The following is a 17,409-nucleotide window of genomic DNA, read 5'->3' on the forward strand; positions in this document are numbered from 1 at the left end:
GCTAAATCCTGCAGGGAAATGAGTGATAATTCTGATGCACATGCGATGAGTGTTTGGGATTTTGAATAGTGCAGCATACAGGTGCAGGGAAAACTGCAAATAATTTATTCATGCGAGAAAGCAATTTAAGTTCCATTTACTCGAAACATTTTCCACGCCGATGGCCGGCAGCTGCTAAAATAAATTCGTTTTTATGGCAATTGTATTATATGAAGGAAATAATAGGTAATGCCAGAGGCTGTGAGATGTCCGGTTGTGTGGTTTATATCACAACTTTGCTTACCGTTCGATCGTCACATGTTCGTTCCATGTTGCCATTTGACTGTAAATACTTTGCCAATAAAAAATATTAAATGTATTCCTCTGCATCACAATATTGTGGCTATATTTTTATAGAATCAATCTAATGGGTATACTGGGTAGCTATATCTACTAGTAAATAAATCTGTAGCTTTAGCCTTAACCCCTACATTGCCAATTGCTTTAAAATAGCTAAAACTATTCTCCCCATTTTATTTGCCAAACACTTCAATTGTCAAGTTTTCTAGTGTCGCTAGTCTTCAGGCTATTAACTGCCACATCCTGTAAATTGCAATCCTTGTAAACACACACACACACACATGTACGCATGTAGCATCGAACGGTAACTGCCTTGTGTCGCCTTTTTATTTGTAGTTTTGTGGGTGTGGCAGTTGCAGCTGTGCCAGGGAGCAGACTGTGAGTGAAGTGTAACGAAATTGAAGCGAAGGGAAGCACATCAGCTACCTCCCACATTACCCCCCGCTGCTTTACCTTCGAGTCACGCACAACTTTCACTGATTGTTTAGACTGCCAACGCGCATCGGGCGTCGCGTCGCATCACCTAAGTATGCAACAAATTGTTGTTGCAGCTGGTGCAAAACGTCGCACCGCACCACCGAAAACCCACAGTTCTCGAACAGTTTCCCCCTTGTGTTTTGCTTTTTTTTTTGGCACTTGACTTGACATGGGGTTACGTTACCGCCTGTTTTTCACCTTCTGCTTAACTTGTTTTAGTTTCCACAAAACTGGGGCTGCGATGAGTGCACTGTGCGGACTAGTGGGAGGGTTACGGGTTAAGGGGTGACTGGTGGCAAGGGTTACGTGGTAAGCCGTTAACGTGACGCGTCTCCGTAGTTTTGCTGTTGGTTGCTTCAGTGTTGACTATGTTTTAAGTGCTTGTTTCGGAAGGAGGCTTCCACGATTTTTCGCTTCATTAAGCTCTGCATTTTCATTGCGGTTTTTGCCCCACATGCAGCAGCTAGTGGCAACAGGGGAACCCTTTCGCTCTGGTTCAGTGTTTGCTGTTTTTCTTTTTAATTTTGGGAACCCATTTCGGGGGGATTCTTCCTAATTTTGGGCATCACACTTCAGGCGCTTTTCTTCCCATTTTTGTTCACTGTTCTTGTGGTTTTTCTTCCTATATTCTTCCTTTAATTCCACTATTTTCCACTAGTCTGCCTCTTGTCTGTGTTTATTTAAGAAAACATAAATTCGCATCTTGATCCGTGGCGGCGAAAACTTTCCACATCATTCACATTCGCTTATTTTGCTCAGTGAACAGCACTGGAGCTACTCTGTTTTCCTACTCATTTCCTTTGCACTGCCATCCGCAGAACTTTTCCTCTCTTTTCCACACTTGCGCACTGCATTGTTCCCCGCTTTTCAGCACTGAGCACTGCTTTTCATACGCTACAGCCAGCGATTTTCCTACTCTTCAGACACTGCTTTATTCCCTCTTTTTCAAATAGATTTTTCCGGTATTTGAATTTTTTATTATTTTAGGAAATTAAACAAGGCCCCCCGAAGGCCCCTTCATTCAGTGTCTAGACGATGGCGAGAAAGACGAGAAGAGCAGAGAAATGGGGGGGGAAACGTTGCTGCGTTATTTGTTCATTATACGAGTGTATCTATGTGTATGAATGTGCATATGTACGTGTGTGTGTGTGTGTGTAGGAGGATTCTATGCGTATGTGCGCTTCCTAATTTCCGTTATCGCTGTGGGCCAGAAAATTTACTTCTCGCTTTTATGGTGTGTATTTTATTTGAACATAAATCTAAAAACCTTTTCCTTTTGTTTACCTTCCGATATCTGATGTCTGCCCTGAAGGGTCTGCCGCCGCCCCTCTCCAAATATCATAACTCTTTGAATTTACAGTCGAAAAGATTGTGTTTGAGTGTGTTTGTGTGCGAGTGTAGGCCGATATTTTAATTAGTTTTTGCCCAACAAAATAATGACCTTTTCTCTTTATCTATTAATTATGATTGCCCCGCCTCGCCACACAAAAAACGAAAACTCCTCTCGTATTCCACCTAAAAATATGATCTCCCTTTGCTTCATGGATTACCCAGCTCCCATTTTCCAGCACACCCCCAACTGAAAAGCAAATTGAAACCTCAACACCCACCGCACCCCCTGCAATCACCCCTCCGCTACTCACAGGAAACAAAATAATAGTATTTTCCTTTATTGGAAAAACTACCAACCCCCAGCAAAAAAGATTTGAAGCCAAAAATCACCTCAACAAATTTTGATTAATGCATTTCAATAATAATTTTTGCCATTCTGCCCTCTGGGTGACGCAGGGGAGGGTGGCACTGAAATAGAGATTCCTCGTTTCATTTATCCTCGTGAATTCGTTTCACATTTGCAACATTTGCACTCTAATGGTTTCATTTCGTTGTGCCACGGGACCACGGGGCACGTGGAATGAATTGCAATCTGCTGCTGCTGCTGGTGCTGGTGCTGCCGCTGCCACCCTTTTGTTGCAGGCGCAACTGCTACCGCTACTCGTATAATTTGTTATAGAGTTACTTGCGATTTTCTATCAGGGTAAAAGTTTTTCAATCATTGCAGTTTGAATCGAGGAAAATGCACACGAAAGAATCAGAGGGTTCAAGCAGGAACTATAAAGCACTTGAGAGGATATTTTTGTATAGCTCAGCCCCACACACACACACTCTTTCTCTTTCTTGTTCTCTCTCTCTCTCTCTCACTCTATTCGCTCCCTTTCATCATTAATTGTTTGCCCTGGCAGCCTTTTGTTTAAAAAACTTTTTTAGCTTCTCCCAACAATTACATTATTACCCCTTCTGCTCCTCCTGCTTCTACCTCCTCATCTCGCTTAAGTTTTAAGTAATTTAACTTCTGACGAGCTTTTGCCACCTCCCTCTCCCTCTCTCCCCTGAAACAAGAAAAACTTGCCAAAAAGATTTTATGCAAAATTTTTGCTTTGGAATTCTTTTTTTTTTTTGCGTTTTTTAACTGTTCTGGCTGCCAAAAACTATGGCGAAATTTTTGCCAAAAGTTCATTCAAGTGTAAATTGATTTTCATGCGAAAAATAGTTAAAGGAAAAAATGGAAAATTTATCATCTATATCATAGAGAAATTCTTTCAAAGAAAGCCGTCTGTGGGGCACCCTTTTCCACTCGTATTTCTGTTCCACTTTTGATCTTCCTTTTAGGGTAGAAATACTTATCAAAGTTCTCTTTCAGCTGCTTCGAAATCCCTTTCACTCCTTGAGACCCCATTAGTATTTCCATAAATTCCTAGAAATAAAAGCAGAAATACACATATAAAATTCTATAGTGGGGAAAAGCCCACTCAGACGACGATGACTCGTAAAGTGCCAAAGGCTGGGTGGCTGGGGGGCGGCTGCGGGGGAGTAGACCCACCCACACTTGTGTTTTATGGAGTAACCCTTGCACCCCACACCCACACACACATCCTGTATTTATGATTATTGTTATTGTACTACAGGTAAAATAGATATATAAACATATATTTATATAGAGAAATATATGTACGTATATGTATGTATATCCTGCCTGCATGACGCCATCTTGCGTGCACCTGATGTTGTTTTTCCGGCTGTCAGAGTCAATTTGTGTCAGCCCGGAGGGGTGGGCGGTGCGCCACCATAAAAATAGTTACCGGAGGCAGAGAGGCAGAAACGTGTTAGATTAGTCGTTGAGAGTTGAGTTTTGCAGCTGGCTGAGGGGATAGAGAAATGCATTTATTTTAAGTTCAATCATAGACTGGCAACTCGTGCAACAGGATGGGGCAATCCGGTAGATAAAATATTGATGGGGAAAAGCAGTTTTCCTTCCCCTGGGAGGGAACGCCTTTTTCTGCTGCAGAAATTATTTGCTCCGGTATTTGTGAGAAGTTTTATTTTATTCCAAGTATTTTCATTCATATTTTTGTTGTACTTTTTTCCGTTTGCTGTTGAGTGTTGGTGGTTTTCACCTGACTTTCTTCTACTTTCTAACTGCCTTTCTTTTATTTGCCTATCTTCTACTTTTCATGTACGCTTTTCAGCAGGTTTTATTCCATATTTCCACACATCTCTCAGGCCATTGGAATTCCTTTGACATTGAAGTGCTATAAAAGCTCTCTACCTGCTGCCCAGAAGTGTGCAGCATGTCTGGAATGCCTCTCGCCACATGAAATTTCCAGATCGCATTCCTTTTGAGAGTGTTCCTTTAATGAGTATAAACTTCAAAGAGGGAAATCGTATCGAAATGGTGTTCCGAAAAAACAAAAGAGAAAAAGTAGTGTGCACAGACAGCAAAGGAAGGGAAGGGTCAGTGGCAGTGGCAGTGACAGAGATTGGGGAAAACCTAATTTCAATCAATTTGTGCCCCTAACAAGCGACAGATTGCCAACCTAACGAATCAATTTGATTTCCCAAAGAGAAAGACAAAAGAAAAACGACGACAAACGGCAGCAAATTTCGCATTTCATTACTCGAACAAAACTAAAGGCAGTGTGCGGAGATGTGGGATATTTGGCAACAGATGCGGGCTGAAAGGGTTTAAGAGGCGAAGAGGCGAAGAGGCGAAGGGGGAGAGCACAGCTTGCACTACAAATCGATTTGTTGCAGTTGCAAGCAGCGTTAAACGAGCCGCAGCAGAAGCAGCAGCAGCAGCAGAAGGAGTGATGAGAGATTGAGGCTGTTGGAGTTGGAGGCGTCGTACGATACAGCAGCAGGAGCAGTAGGAGGCGAAGTGGCATCATTACTCAAGCAAATGGGGTCATCATCAACATCCCAGAGAGTCGAAGGGTCAGGAGCCCCGAATCCAAAACAGCCAGACAACAAGTGCAATCAATTTTTGGGGGTAAAAGGCAATGCGAATGCATTTCCTCACTCATTCATCCTCAATCCTCAATCGCCCCAGACCCGATAATCCCTTGCCGTTCTCATTCCGTGCTCCATGGCCTGATGCTGGCAATTGAAATGCAAAAATATTTGGAATTTTCTTGCTGGAACCTGCCACTATCAGAGGGAGTGAAGTGAATGCGGTGCAAGTGCAACATTCTTGCGGCTAATGAGCATATCCTGTGTGCCCCGTCAGCCCCCCCGTCCCATGCAATTATAATGCACTGCCTTTAAATGCTCATCGATTGGAAGGAGAGAAGATATTTTCATGATTGATCGGTGCCCATGTGCCGTCTAGTGTTTTGTGCGTCCCTGCATCCCTTTGATGGCTTTGCTTAATATCGGAATGGAATGCAGTTTTCGTACTCGATTCGATTTTCTTCATTTCAAATGCAAACATTACCTGAATTTTCCCTCTCGCTTTAACTTTCGAGCCACCAAAAAAAAAAAAACAGTTTGACAGTCCAAAAGCCAATAAATTCCGTTTGCTGTGACTGTGTCCTGTGCTCCTTCTTCTGTATGATCTGGATGTTTGCTAAAGGACAACGAAGTTCCCATGCAGGTGCAGAAAGACTGCAGGGACTGCCGGACTGCAGGACTGTAGGACTGCAAGACTGGAAAATGGCCAAGGCGGCCTTTTATTTTGTTTGCTCACGTGGCTTCCTATCTCTCTGTCCCTTTCCCTTCTCTGGCAATGCAAATGGAGCTCCAGTTTATTCCTCGCTGAATTTTCCACAAAATAAAGAATTGGCTCTATAAATGGAACGTTGTTTTTTTTTCACTGTTTTGACTGCATTCTCTGCGGCAAGTGATTCATCAAATGCTGCACTCGCCATATATTACAGATGTATATTTTGGTCGAGAGAGAAGTGCCTGGACTGACTGACTGACTGACTGCTCTCCACTGTCGTTTGTTTGCTCGGCTGACAGCGAAGCTTCTGCTTCTATCTTTTTTTGTAGAAAAACATTCGGCAAACCAATTTGTGAGTTAAATCTCGTTCAGTTTCGGTCTGCATTTGCATGCTGTTGCAAATGGGAAATGGTTGGGAAATTATCAATTCATTTGGAATATTAATTTTCCAAAGCCATCATTTAAATGGACAATGCTCGTAGATGTATTGTCAATAAATACTCCACATGAGTTCGGCCATTAAATGCGAGAGTAACATTTCATACGTGATTCAGCAATTCAATGGACATCAATTAATATGTAAACACATTTTTATCCTGTCGCCTGTCCCTTGCTGTCGTTTGTTTCTCTCTCCTGCTGTCAATGTCATTTAATATTTCACAGCCCCCACACGCATGGCACACGCTTTGCTGCATAATTTAATATCAAATTACTCAGGGGGTGGGAAGGTTTTTCAATTAATTTTACAACAATAAAATGTGGGGAGAAAATTAAATTTACCGCATTTATTTAAAAGAAATATTACATCAGCAAATGAATCGTTAATGCGGGCGGTAAATCAATAAAAAAAACAACAACAGCCAAGAACAAATGCAACAGCAGAAAATTACACGCAGTACACATAAGTAATTACTTTCAAACTGTAAAGAAAAAGTGCGTCTCAAACGGGGAAAACAGGCGGAGGCTCAAAGTGGAATTTCCGAATTGATAGATTTGATTTACTTATAACACCATCAGTTGCTTAAAAACTGTGTGTTCAGTCAGTCTCCATAAAACTGTAATACAATAAAAAGTGCAGCAGGAGAAATTACCTGTACAGCCGGAGCAATTATATGTTCAATGGATGTAAAACTGTAATGAAGCAGTTACTCTAAAAATGTAGTAACTCCGTGGCTGTTTACCTGAGCAGAAAGAAGTTTGTGCCAAACGTTGAGACCAGGTGAAAAGCGAGTCTGCTTTCCTTACTGACATCAGTGGCTGTGGAATTGTGGGGAAGTCCGTGGATTCCAGATGGGGGCAGGCAGCTACTGTAAAACTGTAGTGTGAGCAATCACCGTAAAACAAATGCCAGTGAAACCGAAATCTGAATGAATTCTTATTGAAATCCGAAACTATCGCAACATCTTCATCATCATCTTCATCCACCATATCCACTATCGCCACCATCTCCATTGGGATGGTATATTTGCAAGGTCCAGAGGACACGCTTATTTGTTGTTTTTCTTCTTGTCGGACTCCTTTGGGGTATGTCCTAAGTGCAGTCACTCTTATCCTTCGGCTTTGGTCTGGCAGCAACCCTCGTAAGATGAAGATTTGCAAAAAGAGATATGTATTGCTCCCCCAATTGCTATTAAACAGGGCGGAGAGTACTCGTGCCGAGTGGGGCACTCGAAAAGGTCACAAACTTACAACAGCTGATCCTCTGGGTTTATTAAATTTTCTCTGCTGTCTGTCTGTCTGATGTCTGATGTGTGCCACCCTCGGGGGACAGTTTCTGCAGGGTTGTGGGCCTTTTACCTTATTGGAAGACCAGAAAAGGGACGACCGTCGGCCCACAGTCTCTCTCCCATGGAAACAATTATGTATTTTGGATGTCTAAGAGATTTCCATTTCCTTATTCGCTGAGGGTAGGATTTTTACCCTCAGGCTGCACCTTTGAGGAAAGCAGGAGAAAAACAGTTTTGTTTATCCTGCCATAAAAGTAGCCCCGGGTTACAGCCACCGCCCGTCACCCGCCCCATAATGGAAGGTACATCTATGGGTGAAAATGTTTAACCAAACGAAAAATATACAGAAAACGAGAGAACAACGAATCCATAAATATGCAATGCAAAGTGCGTGTGTTCCCTCGAATGAGCATAACTTTTGGTTGGTCTTTTACTCCCGTAAATGTACCTTTACAGCCGTACGCCCGTACACCCGTGTTCCTCGCTCTCACTCAATTGTTGTTTGGCACAAATTGTCGCCATTTTCTATAAATATTTTAACAAAAGCAGACCAAGCAGAGCGAAAACTTACAAAAAACAAAAAAAACAAAAAAGGTAAAGAAAAACCCTGGAAAACATTTTCATTTTTATGGCATCGTTGTGCTGATGAGGGAAACAGGAACAGAAACAAACGAAAAAGGGCCACGCAACACAGCACACACAGGAATCCAATATACATATGCAAATGGCAACACTGGGTGGTCTCGACAAATGATTGGACAACACTCTGGAGCAAAGGCCACCCACCTTCCAAGGGTATAGGGGGTGCTCCCAAAGAGTACTCTCTCTGTCCTCCAGCGGTTCTCTGGGGATCAGAAGTGGAAGTACTTTGGAATATGTTAAGGGATCATATGTTGAAATAATGCTAAGGGAGACTATTCCCTGGCGTAAAGTGATGGATGGCACATATAATGAGAATTTATGCATTTTAATCCTCATTTACGCTCACAAGTGTCGCGCAACATGCAGCAGTGCCCATCAGTCAGTTCGCTAAAAAAGGTTTTCTGATAAAAAAAAAACGCTTAAAGAGATTTATTCCGCGTGAAAATACAACCGAAATGCACAAAGAATATACATATATATGAAAAATCCTAGGATCAATATAAAAATATTTCGCTGCCATTAAATCTTTAAACTCCCGCTTGACAATGCAACAGCATATTTTTTATGACTGTTGAATTATTTTTAACACTTTCGGAGATTGGCAGTGGGGTGTGTGGGAGTGGGGAGTGGGGATCAGGGCACTTCCCGCAGTCACCTTTCGCTGCTGTTGACACCTTTTTCACACACAGCTTTTCCTGTGTGACAGTTTACAGCTTTCGTAGCCGCCGTGCGCTTTCACGGCATTTCACTTGGTGGCGCCCCCGAGAGAGAGAGAGAGAGAGAGAGTGCTTCAAGCCTCTCACCAGCACCTGTCACAGGCGTTAACACTGTGTAATATTTCCCTGTTTGGGAGCAAAGGACTCGTACGAGTACGAGTCGACGAGACTACTTATGCCCATATTCCAGCGACTTTCCGCATCCGCCCACTTAATTGAAAATCCAAACTGCATTTCCCCTGACAGGGGGGGTGGTGGAAATGCTTTGCCTTGACTGGAGTGGCAGCTGGGTCTAAATTAATTAGCAGCTAATTAAATGGTGCACATATTTATATACGAGTAGGGTCGTCCTCGTTGTTGCTTCCTGTCTGGCTGGCTGGCTGTCTCCCACCTGGAGGATCCTACTGCCTGGGGGTCTCTGCTTCCTGCTCTCCCTTCATTTGCGGTGTTAAGAAATTAACCATTCTCATTGGCAATTGAGCGCAGGGCTTGTGTCCTTTTTTTTTATGTGTATATGCATATATATAAACCGCATTCAAGTCACATTGCCACCCATGATGCCGCATGGGTTGCAAAGGTCCTCCAGCTAATTCTTCCTCCCAGTTTCAGCAATTTATCAGAGACGCCTCCATCCGTTGGCTGCATCCACGAGTTGATTAATTAAATTGTTGACAATTTTAAAAGCTACTCCATGGCGGAAGAGCGGGCATTATTCACAGCTTAACATATCCCGCCAGCTCTAGCGCTTTAGCGCGCTCTTTCTCACCAGCATAGAACTCTCCTCTCCTCTCTCTCTCTCTCTCTCTCTCTCTGTCTGTCTTTCTATTTGGTTATTTTCTCGTGGTTTTATTGCTTTTCATGTCCATCCATCGCCCATCGTCTGTTGTCGGTGACAAATGCACTAGAAAATTAGCTTGCTCTTGCGGTTTGCTGTGCAGCATGCGAGAGGGGAGAAGTCCCCGTTCAATAAACAGCTTTGGATATTAGAAAATGTAATCCAGGAGTGTGTCCCCTTCGTTGGGGAATAAACCATATGCTTTGCACGTCACTCATTCACTCTGATGAGTCTCCACTGAGAGAGCGTCCAATGGCTTGTAAAAGTTAATATTCTGGCACATAAAAGCGGAACGCCGCTGTATCTCCCCCACTAGCTATTAATGTATCTACGTGCAATGCTGTGGCACTTAAATTTGATTGGAGCCAGAGCGGCAGGAGGCGACAAGAGCAGCGGGAGCAGCAGGAGCAGCAGGCGAGTGTCGTTCCATAAGTCAATTTTAATTGAAACCGCAACAAAACAATTAAAACTAAGCCCATGGCCAGTCCTAACCACACGTGAAGGTTTAGCGTGTTTGAATACCCTTTAATGGGGCGGGTATGATGGAATGTAAATTCAAACAAATATTCTGATTCACCATTTAAATAAATAAAATAAATAAAACCCTCTGGGTTCGAGGGTTCTGGGTTCATAGAAAATCTAGGTCCAATACAAACTGTTTCAAAATATAAACCTACAAGTAGTGAGAAATTGTGGAATATTATTCGTTCAGCGAATTCGGCATAGCTTCGATTATGGCTGATGGATGCCTAGGCATAGCCATAATTTCCACAATAATATCGCAAGAGTATCCATACCCTCGCCTATCATAGCACAGCCCTTCCTGCTTCCCGTTTTATGATGATACCCTTGGGCTGCTCTACCACATGCGTGTGTGCGTGCTGCCTGGCTGTGTGTGTGTGTCTGCCTGTCTATTGGGAGAGAGTAGGAGGACGAGGACACGAGAGAGCGAGGTATTAACTTAACTTTTTCCACCAAACTCAATTAAAATGTTGGACAAAAATTGCATATGCATGGCAGCAGGCGGAAAGTAAACAAATCTATTCAAGTGTCTGTGTATCTGTGTGCGTGCGTGTGTGTGTGTGTGTGTGTGTGTGTGCTGCATAAATTAATAAACTTGATAGAGAGTTGCAGCGGAAGGGGGAAGAGGGACAGGGGGGCCCCTACCGGATGAGGCACTCCACGAGAAGCATAAAAACTAAACGAGCTTTGTGGCCTGGGAAGGGGGTCACACGTACGTACGCAGGGGCGGAGATAGAGACAGGAAGCTGCTGGGAGATACAGAGAGAGGAGGCTGCAGGAAGATACATAGAGTAGCAGCGGCAGGGAGAGCAAGCGGCAGTGGTAAAGCGGATGTTAGAGTCATAGAAAGAGAGGGAGAGAGAGAGAGCGAGCGGATGCTGAAGTGATACAAAGAGAGAGAGAGAGAGAGGGGGAAAGGAATAGAGGAGTGGCAGCAATTAAAATTTTAGTAGTTGCCCAGCCGCGTGGCATGAATGTGAGGGGAGTGATGGGGCAGGGGTAAGGGAGCCCATCCATGGGGAGGCCGGTGTCAACACGTATGTATGCCCCCAAACGCTCGAGTCGCATCCCATTCATGACAAACACATGCCAAGCACACACACACACAGACACACAGACATGGAGGAAATGAGAAGAGGGAGAGCCGCTTCCGGTGTTGCCAAATCGACGGCGACATCCTGCCGCTGCACTATGGTCCCAACAACCACTTTTGTTGGCCAAAATTAATAACTCGAAAACGAAACAAGATTTTTCAAATTAGTTTCTTGTATCGTATATATATAATCAATAGGAAGAAGATTTACAAAAAAAAATGGGTGTGGCACCGCCTTTTTTTTGATAATGCATATTAAAAAATAGTTAATGATAGGGAATAGGAAGTAATTATAACAGTTTTATTAAGAAATTAGTTTAACTAATTTTTATTAAAATTATAAAGGCGTGGCACGCATAAAAACAACACAAATTTTGATTTGAAAACAAAAAATTTTTGTAATTGTTGCCACCTAGGGAAAAACCCTTGTGTCAGGGTGGAAAACGCGTTTTCCAGGGTGCTCGTTGGGTCAGAAAGTTTGCGGTTTTCTTACTGGGTTCTGTACAGCCTTGCGAATCAATTAAGCCTTCTCTGGGCATTCAACTTATTGTTTTAGCACAAAAAAGAACGCCAAACAACTCTGTATTGTTGATTTTGAGGTTATATTCTACTAATGAAAATTTTAAGATTTGTGGTCAAATGTGGTATTTCTTACTATATACATTTCAACAAGAATTTATTAATCTACATCACACAATAGATTTCAAGGTGGGACTAGGTGGGACTCACTAAATATACGTTTTCAAAAATCAGTTTTCAATCAAAATTGGCTAAAAAAAAGGACTCATTTTAACCTAAAAGTACTAAGACATCACAACTACGAGATACAGTTAACAATACAAAACACGTAGTAAAAACCCAACAAATTAAGATTCAATCAAAAAATTTTATCGGTTAATCGTATTTTTCAATTTATGAGAGATTTAAAACTGTAATTAAATTGCCACTTTTTCACTGCGCGTGCTGTTCAGCAAGAACAGCTGGGTTGCACAGCAGATTTTGCGAATGTGGCGCCATCTATGGAAATTTCTGGTACGCAACTTATAAGCTCACTCTTTTTCTAATACAGAGTGATCAAAACCACGGTTATTTTTTAACTTTTGAAAAATGGGTTTTGGCCAACAAAAGTGGTCATTGGGACCATAGTGCGCTGCTGCTGCTGCTCTGCTGCTGCTGTTGTGGCAGGGGCAGGCATAAATAAATTGCGTGCTGCATACTTTTAGGCGTTCACCTGAAGACCCACTGGCCTACAGGCCTGCGCCTTCCAAGCTATGTTAAGGTGTTAGGTGAGACCTCTGGGTAGGCACAGCTGTGCACAGCTCTGATCACTTTACATATTCCTGCTAATGGATACGGCAGTCGATCTGCGAGTAGAACCGTCACGCACAAGGCGTGTATTTTGTTGTCGAGCATGCTCGGGCATTCTCTTTGTCGCTTTTCAACGAATAAATTCCGTAGCGCAGCATAGATATCTGCACTCTCTCCTTCTCCCACTGCCTTACCGTTCATGGCACATAACCTGCCATGGGCCCCTAGTCCCTGACTCTCGAATGATGTTTGCAAAGCGCTTAATGATGCGTTCAAATGTATGTATGGGAGGTGCTTTGTAATACGCTGGCCCCTGTTTATGGGGTCCAGACAGAGAGAGAGCGAGAGAGAGCAGCAATACACTTGCAATTAAGCAGCAGTCATGTGCAAGTTTTTGGCAGTGTGAAAGGCGCCCAATTTTCGACTGTCAACACCACAGATACTGCCTGCCGACTGCCTAGTGCCGACAAGTGCCGACATGGAATTTTTAAGCAGTTTCCCAAAAACTTTTTACCATGCATGCATAAATGTATGGATGCAACATGCAAGCCAAAGGATAGCCATTAAAATTGGAGAATCCTTGGCCTGGCAGCAAGATTTAAATTCCAAGCGATGGCATGGCCATACATAACTAATGCTGTCAGCATAATGGTTATTGTAATTACAAATTGTTTCTGGCCTTTTGTGCGCAGCCTTTAAATTACAATTTGCTAAAGAATTTGCCCGAAACAATGAAATTCAATTAACAACAAAATGTACAAGCAAAATTGTTGGCGCAAACATGTGGCACGGCACGCACAGCGGAAAACACACAGAGAGAGAGAGAGGAAGAGTAAATCAGTGGAATTTTTGCATGAATATTCCAAACAATAAATATCCAAATTTTAATTGGAATGACACGCACAGCAATCTATGTATGTATGTAGTTGTACCATGTACATGTAGTAATTAAATTTGAGTGACTCTCTTAGCGATCTATCTCGCCAAAGACTATATCGAGGGAACCAATAATGGCCACCACATCGGCCAGCAAATGATTGGGCGCCAGCTTGGCCATCAGCGCCAGATGGGCGTACGATGCCGGACGTATTTTGCAGCGATAGGGACGTGTGGTGCCATCGGACACCAGATAGACACCGAACTCGCCCTTGGGCGACTCCACAGCGGTGTAGGTTTGGCCGGGCGGCACAAAGATGCCCTGGGAAAAGTGCTTGAAATGATGTATGAGATCCTCCATGCCTGTCTTCATGTTGCTACGCTGTGGGGGTGTTATCTTGCGATCGTCCACCTTGATCTCACCCGGTGGCATGCACTCGATACACTGCAGGATGATGTCCAGCGACTCGCGCATCTCACGCATGCGGACGAGATAGCGATCGTAGCAGTCGCCATTGGAGCCCACAACGACATTAAAGTCCACCTCGTCGTAGGCATCGTAGGGCTGCTGCTTGCGCAGATCCCACTTGATGCCACAGGCCCGCAGCACGGGACCCGTGGCTCCGTAATTGAGGGCATCGTGCGCTGTGATGCGCCCAATGTCGATGTTGCGCATGCGCCAGATGCGATTCTCTGTGACCAGATCCTCCACCTCGTCCAGCCGATCCTTGAAGTGATTGATGAAGTAATACAGATCCTCGCAGAAGCCCAATGGTATGTCGGAGGCCACACCACCCGGACGGATGTAGGCGGCATGCAGACGAGCCCCCGAGGCACGTTCCGAGAACTCGTAGAGCTTCTCGCGCTCCTCGAACAACCAGAAGAGCGGCGTAATGCCACCACAATCCAAGATCGAAGACGATATGGCCATTGTGTGATTGGTCAGGCGCATTATCTCCGCGAACATAGTGCGTATGAAGCGCGCACGACGTGGCACTTCGATGTTCAGGAGTTTCTCCACTGCCAGGGCGTAGGCCTGCTCGTTGGCCATGCAGGAGACATAGTCCAAGCGATCAAAGTAGGGCAATGCCTGCACATAGGTCTTGTATTCGATCAGCTTCTCAGTGCCGCGGTGCAGCAGTCCAATGTGCGGATCCGCCGAGAGCACCGTCTCGTTGTCCAGCTCCAGGATCATACGCAGCACGCCATGCGCCGCCGGATGGGCGGGCCCAAAGTTGATGAATTTTGTGCGAAATGTGCGATCCACTGGCGGTGGCGTCTTGCCCGTTGCCTTGGGCCGCTGCTGCCACTGATGCCCGGTGGGATACATGACCACGCTGGCATATTCCTTGAGATACTCCGGATCCGGATACCAGTAGTGTGTGTCGCCTGGCTCGTAGGGTGGCCCTGGCTTGTAACCATAATCATCCTCACACTCGGGTGCGGGTTTCTGTTTGGGACAATCTTCTGCTGTTGCTGTGGGCATTTTTTTTTGGGTAGAGTAGAGTTCTATCAACTTTCGATGGGGTTTACCACTCACTCTCTTTATGCGCTGAGAAGAAACGTGACTTTAGGTTAGTGCCCAGAAATTGTGTGCCAAAATTTGTCTTTAGTTTTGCCATATTGAAAAACCTTTGACTCAGGCGGTTCTTCATGGCCAGAAAGCGTGTAATTTCCTTGGGTGTGAACAGATTCTGAGCCAAGCGACGAAAGCCCTCCATTGTGAGCGAAAAAAACTGTTTGGAGCACGAAAAAGTTGACTTTATGCAGCACAAAAATAAATCAAGACTGAAGTTCGCTTCAGTTTGAATGAAGTTTCTGGAAAATATTACCTTATTTTTTAGTATTGCTTTGTTTATTGTGAATTTAATTTAATTTTAGAAGCAATTTCTAATACAATTTTCCACCCTTTTTGCACTACTTTGGCAGATCTTTGAGGATCATTATCACTTTGCACATCACAAGGTCTCGAAGCGTTCCCTCACACCTGCCACACATCACCAGACGCGTCTCGATGACGATGAGCGCGTGCATTGGGCCAAACAGCAAAGGGCCAAGTCCCGAGCCAAGCGAGACTTTATACGCATGCGACCCTCCAGAACCTCATCGCGTGCCATGTCGCAGGTGGATGCCATGCCCTTTGACGATGCCAAATGGCCGCAGATGTGGTATTTGGTAAGGGAACAACAACAACACAGATCCACCCAAACAGCAAATCAAAATGATTGTCTCTCTATCCCCAATCCCCTAGAATCGCGGCGGTGGCCTCGATATGAATGTGATACCCGCCTGGAAGCAGGGAATAACCGGCAAGGGTGTGGTTGTCACCATACTGGACGATGGCCTCGAATCGGATCATCCAGATATCGAACAGAACTATGTAAGTAAACCGCAAACTATGCTCATCCCAAAGGAAACTAATTCGAACTTCGTGCTCTGTGCCTTGAAGGATCGCAAAGCCTCGTATGATGTGAACAGCCACGATGATGATCCCATGCCGCACTATGACATGACCGACTCGAATCGGCATGGCACACGGTGTGCTGGCGAGGTGGCTGCCACGGCGAACAACTCGTTCTGTGCGGTGGGCATTGCGTATGGGGCAAGTGTGGGCGGGGTGCGGATGCTGGACGGTGATGTGACCGATGCTGTGGAGGCGCGTTCGCTCTCGCTCAATCCGCAGCACATTGACATCTACAGCGCCTCGTGGGGACCGGACGACGATGGCAAGACGGTCGACGGACCCGGCGAATTGGCCTCGCGCGCCTTCATCGAGGGCACCACCAAGGGCCGTGGCGGCAAGGGCAGCATCTTCATTTGGGCGTCGGGCAACGGTGGCCGGGAGCAGGATAACTGCAATTGCGATGGCTACACCAACTCCATTTGGACGCTGTCCATATCGAGTGCCACCGAGGAGGGCCATGTGCCCTGGTACTCGGAGAAGTGCAGCTCCACCCTGGCCACCACCTACAGCAGCGGCGGGCAGGGCGAGAAGCAGGTGGTCACCACAGACTTGCATCACTCGTGCACCGTCTCGCACACGGGCACCTCCGCATCGGCCCCGCTGGCCGCCGGCATTGCCGCCTTGGTCCTGCAATCGAATCAGAACCTCACATGGCGCGACCTTCAGCACATTGTGGTGCGCACCGCCAAGCCAGCAAACCTCAAGGATCCCAGCTGGTCGCGCAACGGAGTGGGCCGCCGGGTTAGCCACTCCTTTGGCTATGGCCTGATGGACGCCGCTGAGATGGTGCGCGTGGCACGCGACTGGAAAACAGTGCCAGAGCAGCAACGCTGCGAAATCAATGCCCCCCATGTGGACAAGTAAGCGAAGGGAGTCTCTGCGGGGACGGAATATCATTGGCATACTAAATATGGGATTTTTTTATTGTCTGCCTCGTTTAGGGTCATTCCGCCGCGCACACACATCACGCTCCAGCTGACTGTCGCACACTGCCGCTCTGTGAACTACTTGGAGCATGTCCAGGCGAAGATAACGCTAACATCCCAGCGAAGAGGCGACATTCAGCTCTATCTAAGGTCGCCAGCCAACACCAGTGTGACGCTGCTAACGCCGCGGTAAGGATTTATCTTTTGGAAAAAATATGTTTTCACCCAAATAATACCGCTACTATCACCCTACTATCCAGTGTCCATGACAACTCGCGCAGTGGCTTCAATCAGTGGCCCTTCATGTCGGTGCATACCTGGGGCGAGTCGCCGCGTGGCAACTGGCAGCTGGAGATTCACAATGAGGGTCGCTATATGGGTATGTACTGAACTGAACGCCGAGTGTCTGTGTGTTTCCTTTATATTTTAAACAACGAAACGTTTTACATGCTGCGCTTTTGTGGAACTCATTTCCCCTCACCCAAAAA

At 45.2% G+C, this 17,409-nt stretch overlaps 2 protein-coding genes across 4 annotated transcripts in view; one reads left to right on the forward strand and one right to left on the reverse strand.

Moving 5' to 3' along the window:
- The window catches only part of LOC111074039 (furin-like protease 1), a 61,881-nt gene that overhangs the window by 35,592 nt on the left and 8,880 nt on the right, over positions 1-17,409 (forward strand). For both annotated transcript variants that reach the window (XM_041595159.1, XM_041595158.1), the window contains exons 2-6: positions 15,461-15,706; positions 15,783-15,911; positions 15,981-16,855; positions 16,937-17,110; positions 17,182-17,300. In XM_041595159.1, the coding sequence (XP_041451093.1) occupies positions 15,461-15,706; positions 15,783-15,911; positions 15,981-16,855; positions 16,937-17,110; positions 17,182-17,300 (1,543 nt within the window). The remainder of the gene's footprint in view (positions 1-15,460; positions 15,707-15,782; positions 15,912-15,980; positions 16,856-16,936; positions 17,111-17,181; positions 17,301-17,409) is intronic.
- LOC111074078 (NADH-quinone oxidoreductase subunit D) lies at positions 13,507-15,311 on the reverse strand. 2 transcript variants are annotated; one of them, XM_022366724.2, is made up of 2 exons: positions 15,072-15,311; positions 13,507-15,001 (listed from the first exon to the last, which is right to left on the reverse strand). In XM_022366724.2, the coding sequence occupies exons 1-2, from the start codon at positions 15,250-15,252 to the stop codon at positions 13,623-13,625; spliced, it is 1,560 nt and encodes a 519-aa protein (XP_022222416.2). In that variant the 5' UTR covers positions 15,253-15,311; the 3' UTR covers positions 13,507-13,622. The 2 variants fall into 2 exon arrangements, with proteins under 2 accessions (XP_022222416.2, XP_022222408.2); XM_022366716.2 differs by having other exon boundaries at positions 13,509-15,007.

The sequence above is a fragment of the Drosophila obscura genome, unplaced genomic scaffold (genome assembly GCF_018151105.1).
Source record: "Drosophila obscura isolate BZ-5 IFL unplaced genomic scaffold, ASM1815110v1 contig_4, whole genome shotgun sequence".
In the NCBI taxonomy this organism is placed as follows: domain Eukaryota; kingdom Metazoa; phylum Arthropoda; class Insecta; order Diptera; family Drosophilidae; genus Drosophila; species Drosophila obscura.

What these genes read in the sequence shown, in the direction of transcription:
- LOC111074078 (XM_022366716.2), bottom strand. Translation starts at nt 15,252, where the DNA reads ATGGAGGGCTTTCGTCGCTTGGCTCAGAATCTGTTCACACCCAAGGAA. An exon ending in CTTCTCAGCGCATAAAGAGA is followed by an intron (nt 15,008 to 15,071) that starts GTGAGTGGTAAA and finishes AAATGCCCACAG; the next exon opens with CAACAGCAGAAGATTGTCCC.